Raw genomic sequence first — 15,892 nt, 5'->3', positions numbered from 1 at the left:
TTATTTGTTTGTTTTGTGTATGTACTATTTTTTGTGAAAGAAAAAGTTATGTCCTATACAAAGCATCAGCAAAATGGTGTCTTTACCTTTTATGTGTTCGATGATAATGTTGTATTCTTGATTTTTATTGATTAGCTTTTGTAAGAAAGTGAGTCGGTTGTGGTCAGTGCGGATTAGAACAGGCTGTACAGTCACATTGAGATAAAAGTCAAAGTGTTGTAGGCTGATAATAATGCTAAACATTGTTTCAATAGTAGAGTAATTTTTTGGGTATTTGTTAAATTTTCTTGAGAAATATCTGATAGCTTTCTCGATGCATTGCTCATCTTTGTAAATGAGAATTCCATCCATGTCCACATCACTGACATCAATTTGTTATCTAAATTGTCTGGAGGAGTCTGGAATTACAATAACTGGATTTCCATTAAGAGTTGATTTATGTTATTAAAAGCTTGACTGCAGAAATCGCTCCATTTGTATTTTTCAGTCTTTTTTAGGGGATTGGTGAGAGGACTTGCTATAGTTGAGAAGTTTTTACAGAATCTTCTATAAAATCCAGTCATGCCAAGAAATCTCATTACTTGTTTTTTATTTGTTGGGACAGGACATTTTATGATAGCATCAACTTTTGCCGAGATAAGTTTCATTTGTCCCTGAATGACAGTATGACCCAAATAATCAACTTTTGCTTGACAGAATTCACTCTTGTTGAGGTTTATGCATAGGTTAGTATCTTGTAGTTTTAAAATCTCAGGGCGGGAGACTTTGTTGGTTTGGTCACATTGTAAAATGGGTGAGAGTTCTTGGATTAGGAAATGTAGAACTGTTAAGGTAGCAGGGGCAGGTGGCAGAGGGAGATTCATATTAAGTAATCAAACGCCCTATTCCCATGATTTTCCAGTGATTCTAGAAAATGCATCTTATAAATTGTTTTCCCAGTGTTCATGCAAAGAATGGAGGTATTTGTCTAAACAAATAAAACTTTGCTATCTTCATCTAAATATGACCAAAAGATATTGGTTAATATGAAGTATAAAAGTTGATCTAGTCAAGTGAGAATTAAAACTTTGTTTTTAAAAACACCAACCGATATTTGCTGTATCTGACTGACACAGCAGATTTTTTTACCTACATCTTGTTAAGAAACTTATTAACAGAAGTGAAATTGAAAAGAATCATCTTTATTTTATGTATAAGATAATCATATTTTTCTATTTTAACTTTAACCATTTTAAAACTAGTTTTGAAGCAAGTGGTTTCCCTTTTCATATCTGAGTCTTGAAGATTTACATATCTTGTTTATACATATTAATGAATGCAATAGATTTATCAAAGACTTTCGGGTTGGTTTACACTGACTAGTCTCAGATGATTCCGGGCAATACCAGATTTGGTCAGCTAGTTTATAATAATCGCTTGTTCTCCTTCAACTTTAACCACTTTTAAACCATTTTTGATGCAATTTCCATTTTCGTATTTGAATCCATTATTTCTCTTGGAGATTTCCATAATGTCTTGTTTATATTCCGTATGAATAACAGAAATATTGATTTAGTAAAGAAGAGATTTTTTTCCAATGAATAAGGAGAATTTAATGGACTGGATATATGATGAGGAGTGGAAAGGAGGAACGAAATGGCGAAGAAATTTTGGTTAAATATCGGAAAAGGAAGATGAGTGCATGCATAATTCACGATGGAAGCAGATTCTCGCAATCGATGAAATGTATGATTGAGGAAAACGTTGAGAACCAAGAAAAGGACTCTGAAATTGTATTATCATCGTCATCATCATCATCATCATCATCATCATTATCATCATTATCACCACCACCACCACTCCGTCGAGAGATTTGCTAATCCTATGAGATATAACAGTTAGTACATTTGCTGTAGATATAGCAGAACGGAAACCATATCGCACGTCACTGAGGGGATCATTTTTTTGACTACTTCTCTATTTAACACAGATTCCAGTAACTTACTCGTGATGCACAAGAGACTGACTCGTCTGTATTGAGAGGGAGATGAACGACACCTGAATTCTTAAATAGGTTGATGGGTGTTGGGAAGCAATTCTTCTTAAAACAACTTTGTAAGTATGGGAGCTAGTTCTGGTTAAAGCTTTTTCAGTACGATAATTTGAATGCCGTCAAGGCCAGTTGCTTTACTGGAATCAAGGTTTTTGATTAGCTTGGCAACATCACGCACAGATATTTGTATGTCACATAGCGTGTTTCGGACTCAGAAGGAAATATGGGGAGGGGCCAGCTCTGATTGCATAAGATAGAATTAGCTGCAAAGTTCTTGGCAAAGAATTTCGCGCTGATGAGATTACCTCCGGTCCATTGATGATGGTTGGGATAGAGCACATGCTTTTGGTGAGGACCCTGTTTGTTATTTGCCAAAGCTGGTGGGAACCAAGCTGCTGCTCAGCTATTTTGGACTTGATGGACTGAGGATACTCTCGCGTTCTTCATTACTCTTTTACAGTGGTTGCTGGTAGTGCTGGAAGTGGCTTTAGTCTCAGTGCATCTGTTACGTTGGAAAAAGTAATTTCTGTGTGCAATGGTAGCAGCACATTCTGGAGATAACCACGGCTGGTTGTTAGGTTTTTGTGGAATTTTATATGTAGCTGTCTATACCAACAATTAACCTGATACTAAAGAGGACAAGTTTTTTAAACATGGAATGCAGAGGTATAATCTGATATAAATGTACAGAAGCTATGCCAGTCAGCCATAGAGTATTGACATACTTTACGATGGAAAGGTATTTCTGAAGATTTTGGCTTTATCTTAACAGGCAACCAAATGGTCGGAAGCTTCCAGTGGAAATAGAATAGAGGATGAATATAGCTCAGGGCATGTTGTGAGAAAAAGGTTTAGGAGACTCGCATACTGACCATCAGTGTTTTATACGCTATCTGCTTATTCTGATGTACAATTCATACTAAAATATGACCATCTTGCTATCTATATCTAATCGCCTATACTGGATCCTCAACAGCTCACAACTTACTTTCAGTATCCTTGTACTGTTAATTTCTTAAATCTTATATCACTAAGACATTTTCTGAATAGATACAAAAGTTATTTCCGATCAACTCAACATCCAGTGATCGTATATCTAATCCTCATTTAATTCCTTATATCACTTTGAATTTTACCTTAAATTTTCATTCTATCCTTATTCTAAGATGAAAACCGTATAATACTCTATTTAACTACTTTAAAAACAAAATTAGACAGACGCAGTTACAATATTAGAGACTCCCTTGAGGTTATTTGTGCCTGACCTTGTTTACGGACTAGAACAATAAACCTTGACACTATGTACCTATGATTTCTCTCAAAGTCATAAAAAACAGCTGCTAGTATGCTACGTATATCCTATAGATACTTTGCCTCCAAGACGACTGCCTTTGTCTGTTTTGCATGATAATCTTTTTTTCTTTTTTTTTTTTTTAACTCTACCCCAAACTCTACACCCTAACGTGTAAGTATACTGTACTGTTATTTAAATCCTCTCTCCTGACCACTAACTAACCAACTGCTCTATTTCCCAAGCCATTAAATCTAATCCATTACACGTAACTTAAAGGGGTCCTAGCTCTCAACCTTTAACCTTATTAGAGTGACTTTTCGTAATCGCTACACATTAACACCTAAAGATTTCTAAGGCATGCTTTAGATTATACTCCTGTCCCATAACTAAGCTTTAAAGTAAATACTTACAAGTCATAGTCTTATACATAGATTTAAAGTGATCTATAATGAACAGCAATCCTTAATCTCTTTCCCTTTGATAGGAGATAGTATTACAATAAGTAATACATAAAAAACTGAACTGATACTCATTGTTATACAAAATACAAACTTCCGGATTTTAAAAGAAAGGCGACGCCATCTTCCTTCGTTAGAAGTCTGAAGACAACAAACTCAATGTTTAAAATTCCATATGTTCGCATCTACTGAAAACATGTCACTTATCCATCCATCTATACTTAATTACAGAATACGCCATAACTTATATTTTTCAGGTAGACCTGTACTGAACTGTACTCCTAATCAAATGTTGTTACTTGTATCTATATTGAACACATATCTCATCTTTCAGTCATATTAAATACTCATTTTGGGCACCAAATTTTAATTCCTAATATTAAGTAAATCATACTTTAACATGTTATCCTATTTCTAAACTAACATAAACTATATCTAACCATACATTTACTCTTCTCTCAAACCAATGCTGTTGTAAATTTAGTTGCTTCCACTGCATGAATTTTTACCTATCCCCTCTCCCATTAACAATGAAAATGAAAAGCATAATAATATCTTTTTAGTCACTTTGAGGAGTTTAACTTTCCAGTAGATATATAGCCTAAATAACCGATTAATATTAACTACCCATGCGGGGTTGCAGAAATACCTGGTTTAGGACCCAGGCACGGGGCGAACCCTCTCGGTGCTAATGGACCCATAGATCTTCCCAGGTCATCCATCTAGGAGAAGGAAAACTCTGAAGCTAAACCTAGGGGAGGGAGGCCTCTTCCAAGAGCTGATGACTCAAACAAATTACCGGTTGGCAAACCTAAACTGCTTAAGGAGGAGATAGGCTCTGTCTTTCATACTCCTTCTTTGCCTATTAGCCATGCATAGAGGTGCTATCACAAGGACTCGACAGGATCACCCAGTGGTTGAACTTGTTTCCTGACTAAGGCAATGAATGCCGTTTTCCCCCGCTCCCACCACGTCCCATCCTCCTAAACTGGGCACTATGGGGGTGCTTCAGTACCATATATGCCAGTACAGTTGGACTGGGCTGACTTTTGCCTAATGGGTTGAGAGTACCGGATTGACAGTTCCTGGCTGTTGTGTCTGACTGATAGTACAGGATCCCTAACTCTTTGGTAGCACTTAGAGCAGCTGCTCCATCAACAGTTGTATAATATCGGGATGATTGTAGTGTCATGTCGTGCATGGAAAGGGACCCTGCACTCATCCCCAGTGGGTTTTCGTGAGGCCACAATCCTGTAGGTGAGGACAGCTGATGGTCTACTTGTATTGCATGTGTGATATTCTGCACAACCATTTGTCCAGCACCCCTGACTCATCCTAATTGAAACTTTTAAATTAAATAAAATGAAATTACAGCTCAAGCAAAAATTACGTTTAAACCAGGACCAAATTCAAAGAAAACCAACCTGCCTCCTCCCTTGAGGCTTGCATTTATGAATATTTGCGGGCTTAGAACAAACTTAGATGATGTTGAATCATTTTTCCTAATAAACACCCCAGATATCTTAGCATTAAGTGAAACTAACCTACACTCCTCCATTCTCTCTAACCACTTTAACATGCCTGGTTATCTCACACTCTGCCGTAAGGACTCAGACAGACATATGCACGGGCTTGGAGTCTATATTCATAACACTCTCCCCATGACTAGAGAAACAAAACTAAAATCAGCGACCAAGCCTTTATGTGCTTCAGACTAAATATGCAACATAATATTAGCTACTTGTATTTCCTCTACTGCTCTGCCTCAACCCAGGACTGTACCCTAATTAACAAAGTCTCAGACAGCATAGATATAACACTCTCCCTCGATACTAGCGCACAAGTACATACATTTGGTGACTTCAATGTCCACCACAGTAACTGGCTTGGATTCTCTACTTACACAGATGTAGCTGGTAACACAAAACATAGCTTCTCTATATCCCATTCCTTATCACAGACGGTTGCATTTCTGACACATTTCCCAGATCAGCAAGATCAACATGCCTCACTTCTAGATCTATTTCTGATTACAGTTCCCGATGATTGTACAACAAATGCCCACAGCCCACTCGGGAATGCTGATCATGCTGTGATAATGGTAGAAATCGCCCTAAATTCTCGCCCTAAAACTGAAGAGCCACTGCTCAAAACAACCAGGTATTATAAAAAAGCTTACTGGGAAGCCATCAGGGATCTCATTAGAGATGCCCCCTAGGGAAATATGTTTTTTCTTCCAGCTAAACAGTGTGCAAATGAGACCAGTGAATGGTTCAAAACTGCAATTGAAGCACATGTTTCCACACAGATTCAAACAAACAGAAGTACATAGAACCTAGAAGTAATTGCAAGAGAGTAATAGCGACAGCTAAGACAGATTACTCCGAAACCATCAGAAAATGCATCGAAGCACAGAAATTAGTAAATAATGGGCAGTAAACGATTCCCCCACTATCAAACAATCATGAGGTTGCTTGCACGGCAACTGACAAGGCTAACCTGTTTGCCAGTCGGTTTGCCTCAAACTCCACATTGAACCCGGCCTGGCACACCACTCCCTCCCCGACTTTCCTTTGCGGATAGACGCCACACTAGATGATTTGAAAATCACCCCTTCTCAGGTACACGGTATCATAAAAAACCTAGACACCTCAAAAGCAAGTGGACCCAATCTTATCCCGGCTGTGCTATTAAAAAAATGCTCTGCTGAGGTTGCTCCAGTTCTCTCCAAACTTTACAATAAATGCCTTAACGAATCTTGCTTTTCCGACTGCTTGAAAACCGTTTCTGCGGTACCAGTCTTCAAGAATTCTGGTGAAAGAACTGACCCATTAAATTATCGACCCATTAGCCTTCTCCCGCTTTTCACAAAAATATTTGAGTCCTTAATTAATTAAGCCCTAGTCCAACACCTTACAGCTGCTAAACTCCTGACCGGCAAACAATATGGATTTAGCAAGCCCATTCAACAGCAGATATCTTAACTGTAATCTCTGAATGTATATACAATTCACTGGACAATTCATACGGTTTAACTGGAAGAATACATAATGTAATTAAAACCTTCTTAAGTAAGAGAAAAATCCAAGTTGTCCTCGACGGTCGTACATCTAAACAAAATGATATAAATGCGGGAGTATCTCAGGAATTTATCCTTGGACCTTTATTATTCCTGATATTCATAAATGACCTCCCTGATAAAATTGTTTCTGAGATGGGTATATTTGCTGATGACACCACTCTCTATAACAGGCACAAGGGGAAAACAAATGAACACATATCTAAGGACATGCCAGAAACACTAGAGGATAACCTCCAATCTGTAGTGGAATGGGGACAAAATTTGATAGTCAATGCTGCGAAGACTAAGCTTGTTTCCTTCAATAATTACAAGAAACCTTCTCTACAACCAATAGCAATGGCCAAGAACACATTACCCGAAAATACTTCCATTAAACTCCTCGGCCTAACGTTTACAGGGAACATGAACTGGAATAGATACATTGAGAACATTGCCAAGGCTGCTGCAAAGAAGGTGAGCTCTCTCTACCGTGCTAGAAAATTACTTATGCCTGAAAATATCCTGTACCTATATAAGGCCACTATTCGCCCATGTATGGAGTACTGTTGTCACATTTAGACTGGTACATCTGCTGCTTGTTTCTTACTCCTGGACAAGGTTCAAAAGAGAGTCACCAACCTGATAGGTCCTGAACTGTTATCTAGGCTTCAGCCTCTGTCCCATCAACGAAATGTTGCATCCTGTTCTACAAATACTTTAATGGTGAATGCTCTGACGAACTACAAGTACTTGTAACCCCTTGGTGTGACTATCCCCGACAAACCCAACAAGCAGCTAAGTCCCACCCCTTCAAAGTAGAGATCCCTAAGTGTAAGAAAGGCTTCTACTCCAATAGTTTTTTCCCCAGAACTGCTAGACTTTGGAACTCTCTTCCAGGATTCTGCTTTCCCAACTGTACTGACATGCAGAAGTTCAAGTATAATGTGAACAAACATCTTGCTACTCATCTCCCTTCATAATACCCCTGCAACTTATGTCTCCGATAGTAGCCCCCTACTTCAAAGTGGCACTGTGCCTTGTTTGGGGTGAAAATTGATTTTAAAAAATTGTCTCTGGTATTCATAGCAATCCAGCGATGCATTTTGAGGATTTGAGGATGCTGGCAACGGTCCTGTTGTCATAACTTGGATAGGTAGAGAGCATGAGTTGTACAGCGGCGCATCCCCAATTTCGCTTGTTGAACATTGTGTCACTTTACGACATTATAGAAAACTCCTATCACTCTTGATACACAACTGGCCAACTAAAACAACTGCAACAGAAAAGAAAACCGATTTTCATCAAGCAGAAATGGAATCATGTCATCTTTTCTATGGCAACAATTTTAACGTTCCACGCTGTCGTAATTCACAAGTGAGAAAAGAATGAGAAAACCAATTTAGAGAAGGAAGCAGAGAAACAGCTTACGTTGTATTTGTAGAAATGAAAAAATATAAATAAAAAATATAAATAAAAAATATAAATAAAAAATATAAATAGAAAATATAAATAAAAAATATAAATAAAAAATATAAATGAAAAAATATAAATAAAAAATATAAATAGAAAATATAAATAAAAAATATAAATAAAAAATATAAATAAAAAATATAAATAGAAAATATAAATAAAAAATATAAATAGAAAATATAAATAAAAAATATAAATAAAAAATATAAATGAAAAAATATAAATAAAAAATATAAATAGAAAATATAAATAAAAATATAAATAAAAAATATAAATAAAAAATATAAATAGAAAATATAAATAAAAAATATAAATAAAAATATAAATAAATAATATAAATAAAAAATATAAATAAAAAATATAAATAAAAAATATAAATAAAAAATATAAATAAAATATATAAATAAAAAATATAAATAAAAAATATAAATAAAAAATATAAATAGAAAATATAAATAAAAAATATAAATAAAAAATATAAATAAAAAATATAAATAAAAAATATAAATAGAAAATATAAATAAAAAAATATAAATAAAAAATATAAATAAAAAATATAAATAGAAAATATAAATAAAAAATATAAATAGAAAATATAAATAAAAAATATAAATAAAAAATATAAATAAAAATATAAATAAAAAATATAAATAAAAAATATAAATAAAAAATATAAATGAAAAATATAAATAAAAAATATAAATAAAAAATATAAATAAAAAATATAAATAAAAATATAAATAAAAAATATAAATAAAAAATATAAATAAAAAATATAAATAAAAATATAAATAAAAAATATAAATAAAAAATATAAATAAAAAATATAAATAAAAATATAAACAAAAAATATAAATAAAAAATATAAATAAAAATATAAATAAAAAATATAAATAAAAAATATAAATAAAAAATATAAAGCTGTTAACACCAGTTTGATAGTAAATTTGTTGTTCTCAGATTGAGATATTGTTCTCTTCAGTCCCAGGAGGTCTAACTTCCCAGGCTTTACCCTCTCTCTGGGAAAGAGTTGATTGGTTACCACCTGAGGTGTCCCTTGTCAGGAAATGCTGAAGGGGCTGCTCAGGTATTTTTTGTAGGCCCAGAATGTGCTTATATCCTAGTGGGCTGGATTCTCAAAACCACCTGTGACCTTGTGTCTAATCTCCTAGTATAGATGTATTAATGTATGTCCGTTCTATTAAATATGGCGTTATTATGATTGACAATTTCGCTTTTTTTATGCGAGTGTCATCACTTTTCAAAGCGAAAAGGTCACTCCAGGATAAAGGTGAAATGAATATCCCTTTGACAGTAGGACAACACTGTGATAATTGGTAATAATAGTGGTGTTTAGACAGAAATGGATTATTTAAGAGGACGGTACAACAAGAATTTGTTTACATTGGACTTGAAGACGACTATGTTGTAGTTAGCTGAGAAGCAGCCTCATAGTAATGTGTTCCATAGACTGGCAGTTCTAGGAAAGAAAATTTGCTCATAGAAATTTTCGTTTAAGTAGAAAGAGAGAGAAAGGAAAACTATTGACAAAGGTTGTAGCTTAACGAGTTTTTGTTGTGAATATTTTACAGGGGGGGGCATCTTACCATGAAAATACTGATGGAGCAGAGAAAGATTAACAACGTATCTTTTGTAAGAAAGAGGATGTTAATCAATTGAAAATGACTTTCTGCTTTGTGTATATTTCAGTCATGACTTTATTGGTGAATTCACTACAAATGTGCGATCATTACTCAAAGGACCTGGAACAGAAAACCGATATCAGGTGAGTGCACTTATTTGTTTAACTACCCTTTTATATGTTCTAGAAATAATGATTTTCTCCACTAGTCAGTCATAACTGTTTTGTTAGTCAGAATTTTTAAAACGTAATAAATGCCTTTCAGAATTTGTCTCATTTCAAAATATCAGAGTTCTTAACTACGCTTTAAAATGGAGAATATTGCAATAAAAGTAATAAATTTCTAATAAATAAAGCGGATGTCATGACCGGAAAATCGAAACTGAAATTTTGAGATCTTCAGTCTGACGTTTCTACCAAATTAACTTTTTTGACTTTTTTTTTTTAATCAAATAGAGCTTAAAATATTACTTTAGAAAATAATTATAACTCTGTTGTGACATCATAGATTAATGATTTATGTCATGTTTCGAACCGCTAATTCAAACATAATCGATAATATGAACATAAATAAATGGGTAAATATTAATAACGTTAGAAATTATTTTAATAGTTGAAAACAATTTATTTTGTTTTAACTATGTATTGGCTTTAAAAACAATTTAATATTTAATATATACTAGAATTTTAGTGCATAGGAACCATAATTCTAGTCTTCGAAAAAAAAAAAACATTTCCATATTCTTATGGAAATCTGTCTGCCATTCTATTAAGCTTTTATATTTTCCATTGTAGGCAATCAATCCTAAGAAGAAGGCGAAAAAGAAGAATTATAAGAACTCTGGTGAGGTGAGTTATACAGTCATGTACCTTCAATGTAAAGGGTTAGGGTTAGGGTTAGGGTTAGGTTGCTGCACGTTTGTTCTCGTGAGTTAGGGTTGAAGATATTCTCTATTGACTTTTTTCTAGGGGTGAGAGAGTAACTCGACATATTTCTAAAGGCGGTACTAATGCAAAATATGAACCACATTATCCTCGGCAATCCTGGGCAGGTTACATAAACTGCTGGAAGGTGCTTAGTAATTGAAATTGCAGCAGTCGATATTTTTTTTTTTTAACTTGGGAGTCACCACTTATCAAGGCCAGAATGTTACTCGAGGATAAGGGTTCATGAATGTAAGGTGTAGTAATCATTAATGGTTCAAATTGAGTAGAATCTGATTATTTATGAGGACGGCTCAACAAGAATTTGTTTACATTGGATTTGAAGGCTACTATGTTGTACTTCACACAAAACAGTGTTTCACAGGTGGGCAGTTCTGACAAAGAAACTTTGTTCATAGAATCTGCGTTTAGATTTAGGCACAGATAGAGAGTGGGAAAATCGTTTATAGTGATTGTAGCTAGTCAAGTGTTTTTGTAAAAGTTTGGCAAGAGGGAACCATAGATTGAAGTTCAGTCGAGTACCTGCCATGAAAATAACGATAGAGCAGAGACAGGCTCATAATGTCTCTTCTGTAGGAAAGACATTGAAAGAGAAAAGAGCATCATCTACTATGTTTCACAGTTGACCTTGAACTCTATCAATGCTGGATAGTGTGTACTGAGCAGCTCCTGTCCAGATGTGGCAAGAGTATTCCATTTTAGGGAGTACCTGTCTCTTATACAGATATTTGGTAAACTGTATCTTTTGTTTATTAAATTGTTACAGAATACTTAGAAATCCCAAGCTTTCCTATGTTAAGAATTGCTTATTATTATTAATAACGTTATTATTTCAACACGGTTCATAAACTGCAAAAGTATCATTATATTCATGACTATTTTTAATTATGTGTTTTTTCTTAATTTTTAACTGTTTTGTCACATTTTAAACATTAACAATTGCTTTCATAAAAAAATAAAATAAAATAACAGTTTTCAGTACGCACCTTCTTAAAAATTTCCCCCCAATATTTTGTTCTATGTGAGTATAATGTCGTATGAGGCCCTTATAAATGGAAGTTACGATTATACATAGAGTCAGCCCTGGAAGGTTACAAAAAGGGAAAAGTTCTAATGGCTGTACTCTACGATGTGTAAATGCAATATAATTGCTGCACATACTGCATAGAAGTTCCTCACTTAATAAGTTGATGTGTCGTTATTCAATTTATACCAAGAACGTAGTCGGTTAGAGGATGTAATCCTCCTTTATCTACTAATCAACTCATATCACATGATTATCGCTGAAAGATGATTGGTCAATTGTTTATATCAGACCAACTGACCTGATTCAGCTTTCAAAGGGCAGATCTGATTTCATATCCCTAACAATTAGTCAGGGTCGGCAGATCAACTCTCTTGAGATGACAATTTCTTTTGTCATCAATCAAAATCTTAAAGCGAATTGACATTTCCACTTTGCTCGGAAATCAATCTTACTCAAAACAATTATTTCTCATTTTCACCTGTCCGGTGTATTCAATCTATTATTCACTTAAAAACACATATACACAGATACATATTCCCATGATATATACTAGTGGATATATCTAATGTAATCAAGGCCGGTAAATATTATAGAAATTAGTAGACAGCTTCAGTCCCACCTTGCTTGGCCTAGGGGCTGAATCTCTCAGGACTAGCTAACACCGTTGAGGCACTGGGGTTCAAGCAACAACATTACAATGAGTACCCTAAATGATGAGGATGATAATTCAAACTTGAAATACATTTTACTTATCTATTTACTAAGTAGATAATCATTTTCTTTAACTAAGATTTGCTACTGCTAGTTTGATCTAACGCCTGTCTCTAGTCGGATTCTGCCTCTCACCTTTTTCCTATTAAAACCTCAAACAGCAACTAATTATTCTAACTTCAAATCAATTCTATGTCAAATGATTCAACTAGCTAATCAGATACGTTTTTCATTGATTACGAGTTGATTTGCAATCTTGAATGCAATTCACATCATAATCATCATCAGTTTAAAAGCATTAATATGATGTTGAGGACTAGAATTAGGAATTTTGTGGATTAATCGTTTTCTCCTGGATATAATAGTACAACCCCCCCCCCAACTTGTAATGAATATAATAACACAATTTATTTGACATTAACATGACTTTCAGGTACATTTACCTAAAGTGGTAGTATCTGCCAGAGTCCTATCATCATCATCATCATCATCATCATCATCACACAACATTTGTTTTATCCTTACATCATTTGTAGACATTTATGCTGACAACACTACCATTTATGGTAGCACATCTAAGACAGTAAACGACCAAGTTCTCTCTGATTCTCTCTCCTCTGATCTTGAGCACGTAGTACAATGGGGAAAGGAGTGGCTGGTTACTTTTAATGCATCTAAAACCAAGCTTCTCTCTTTACATCATCAACATTCTAATCCACATCTGGCATCAATTGAAATGAATGGCTCTCGTCTTCAGGAGGCCTCAAGTTTTGACAAACTTCTGGGCTTGACCATTACTCCTGATCTTAAATGGAACACGTACATCAAATCTGTTGCCAAGACCGCTGGAAAAATGGTGGGATCTTTCTATCGATCCAGTAGATATCTCACTGCTGATGTAATTCTCTATCTATATAAGAGCCAGGTACGTCCAAGGATGGAGTACTGTTGCCACATCTGGGCAGGAGCTGCTAGAAAGGACTTATCCTGCCTTGATAGAGTTCAAAATAGACTTTGTGGCTTAGTGGGGGATGTCTTTTTCTCTTCTCTGCAACCTCTTTCTCACAGAAGAGATGTTGCGAGTTTGTCTCTGATGTATCGTTATTTTCATGGAAAGTGTTCGACTGAGCTTCAATCTATGGTCCCCCCTCGCAAAACTTTCACAAGAAACACTCGTCTAGCTGAAAATACTATCAATAATTCCCCCCACTCTTTATCTGTGCCTAAACCTAAACGTAGATTCCATGAACAAAGCTTCTTCCTTAGAACTGCACGCCTGTGGAATTGTTTTCCGTTTTCCTGCTTTCCGACTGACTACAATATGGTTGTGTTCAAGTCTAACGTAAACAAGTTCTTGATGAGCCGTTCCATATAAGTTATCAAATTTACCGAATTTTCATGACTAATGATTTCTATATTGTCCAATTTCTACTGTACACTCTTTAACCCTTATCCTTGAGTGGCCTCTTGGCCTTGATAATGTGGTGATGCCTGTGTAAAAAAAAAAAATGCTGGGATGTGTTGGATGGCTTGAGAAATTGCCTTCCAAACTAACAAAATTATTAGTCAGATCTTTCTTTCAATCTATTCTAATCACTTCTTCCCATGTTTTCCTTGATCTTCCCTTGCCAGCTGACCCTGCTGCTTCAACTATTCTACATTTACTAACTCAAGCACTTACATCCATTCTTTCAATGTAAGTCTCCTGTTCTATACATATTTCTATATACTGTACAAATTTAATCTCCCCCTGAAAGCATCAGACTTGTCTTTAAGGCTCACATTAGACGCCCACTGTATCATTTTGATATCATACAACACATATTCACAACTCTTGCTGTCCAGGATTCATTTGAGTGAGTAAAGTAATTTTTTAATCTATAATGATTTTATTTTGTGTGTGCATCCCTAGATATATTGATTGAGTAATTAATCTGAGTACAACAAAATATGCTGTCTCTTTACATCCATATTATTTTTACAAATAATATAAAATGAAAACGTTCTATTATTTTGCTATCTAGTTTACATATGTGTTTATGGTGTGTACAAACACATTATGTCTCTTTTTCATTAAATACTCTCACATTTTTGGCAACAATCAAAATGTAGTATCTGTTCTGTTCTCAGTCAGTGTTATAAAGTGAGCTGATCCACCCATTTCAGAAATAATGGACTTACCCAGGGACAATAAGTATATTTACATTTAAACATCGATGCAGCGATTTGTAGCAGTTATGGCCCCAGAATCATGACATGTACTTCTGTAACATATTTTTGTTAATAAACTTTTTGTTAACTATACCACTCTGTTTGTTTTAATTATTAGTGGCTTGCAAGGCTACAACAGTCAGTAAAGGAGAAATCCTTCTAGACTGAAACAATTTTAATCTTGGTGTTCCTTTTTTTGAGAGCTGGATTTTCTCCATATTAAAAAAACACTTTGTGTCCAACTCTGCCCTCATGGAGAGACAAGTAAATAGGGACATTTAAAACTATTAGAGAGTATTTGAATGATAAGATGGAGTGAGAGAAATAGACAGAAGCTTAATAAGAGATGGGTTAATTGCAAATTACAGCTAGTTAATTGTAAATTACAACTAGTTAAAACAATTAAATGGATTTTTTTATATCGATATTACCTCATAAAACTAATGATCATCATATGAATCCGAAGATTCTATTGTTGCACTGGTTTCCCCCATATTTTCGAGTCAGAATTCTTTCTAACAAGACATTGAGCGATCATGTAACAGAACGCAAACGTGCGTAGGCAAATGCATGTGAAATGACGTCATCAGTAGGGAAAAAGAAAGACTATAAAAAGGATGATCACGTGGGTGACAACACAGCCGTAACGAGAAGTCATACGTAGCAGAGAAAATGTCGATGTTGCACAAAAAATGAGTTTGAGTTATTCTTTGTCTTAATTTCCTTTGCGACATAGACTGCTACAACGTATGGGCTCCGTGGGTAAACATCTGTGTAACGTTACAATTAAGGGAGGGACCACGTAAAGGTTGCCAGTATCCTAAATGAAAATGATTTTGCGGAACAAACTGGGTTCAAACTTGGGAGACGCAGTTCATCAGTTTGTGTCATTAACCATTAGACCACCGTCACCTCCCAAAACTAATGAATATTTTAGTATGTATTTTGTGTGATTAAAATGTGTAGAAAAAAGGTCTTAAGAAAACAAACGTTGATTAACTCAAGTTTAGTATAATAATGGATTATTAAATTAAGTTCAGT

At 34.6% G+C, this 15,892-nt stretch overlaps 1 protein-coding gene across 2 annotated transcripts in view; it reads left to right on the top strand.

The window, feature by feature from the left end:
• Window positions 1-15,892, top strand: part of LOC145260531 (copine-8-like) — a 390,924-nt gene that overhangs the window by 353,604 nt on the left and 21,428 nt on the right. For both annotated transcript variants that reach the window (XM_080118735.1, XM_080118734.1), the window contains 2 exons: window positions 10,026-10,101; window positions 10,753-10,806. In XM_080118735.1, coding sequence (XP_079974861.1) covers window positions 10,026-10,101; window positions 10,753-10,806 — 130 coding nt within the window. The remainder of the gene's footprint in view (window positions 1-10,025; window positions 10,102-10,752; window positions 10,807-15,892) is intronic.

This window comes from Euprymna scolopes, chromosome 36, assembly GCF_053919585.1.
Source record: "Euprymna scolopes isolate OS-2025 chromosome 36, ASM5391958v1, whole genome shotgun sequence".
NCBI classification, from domain to species: Eukaryota; Metazoa; Mollusca; class Cephalopoda; order Sepiida; family Sepiolidae; genus Euprymna; species Euprymna scolopes.
This window is presented reverse-complemented; position numbering and strand designations above follow the sequence as displayed.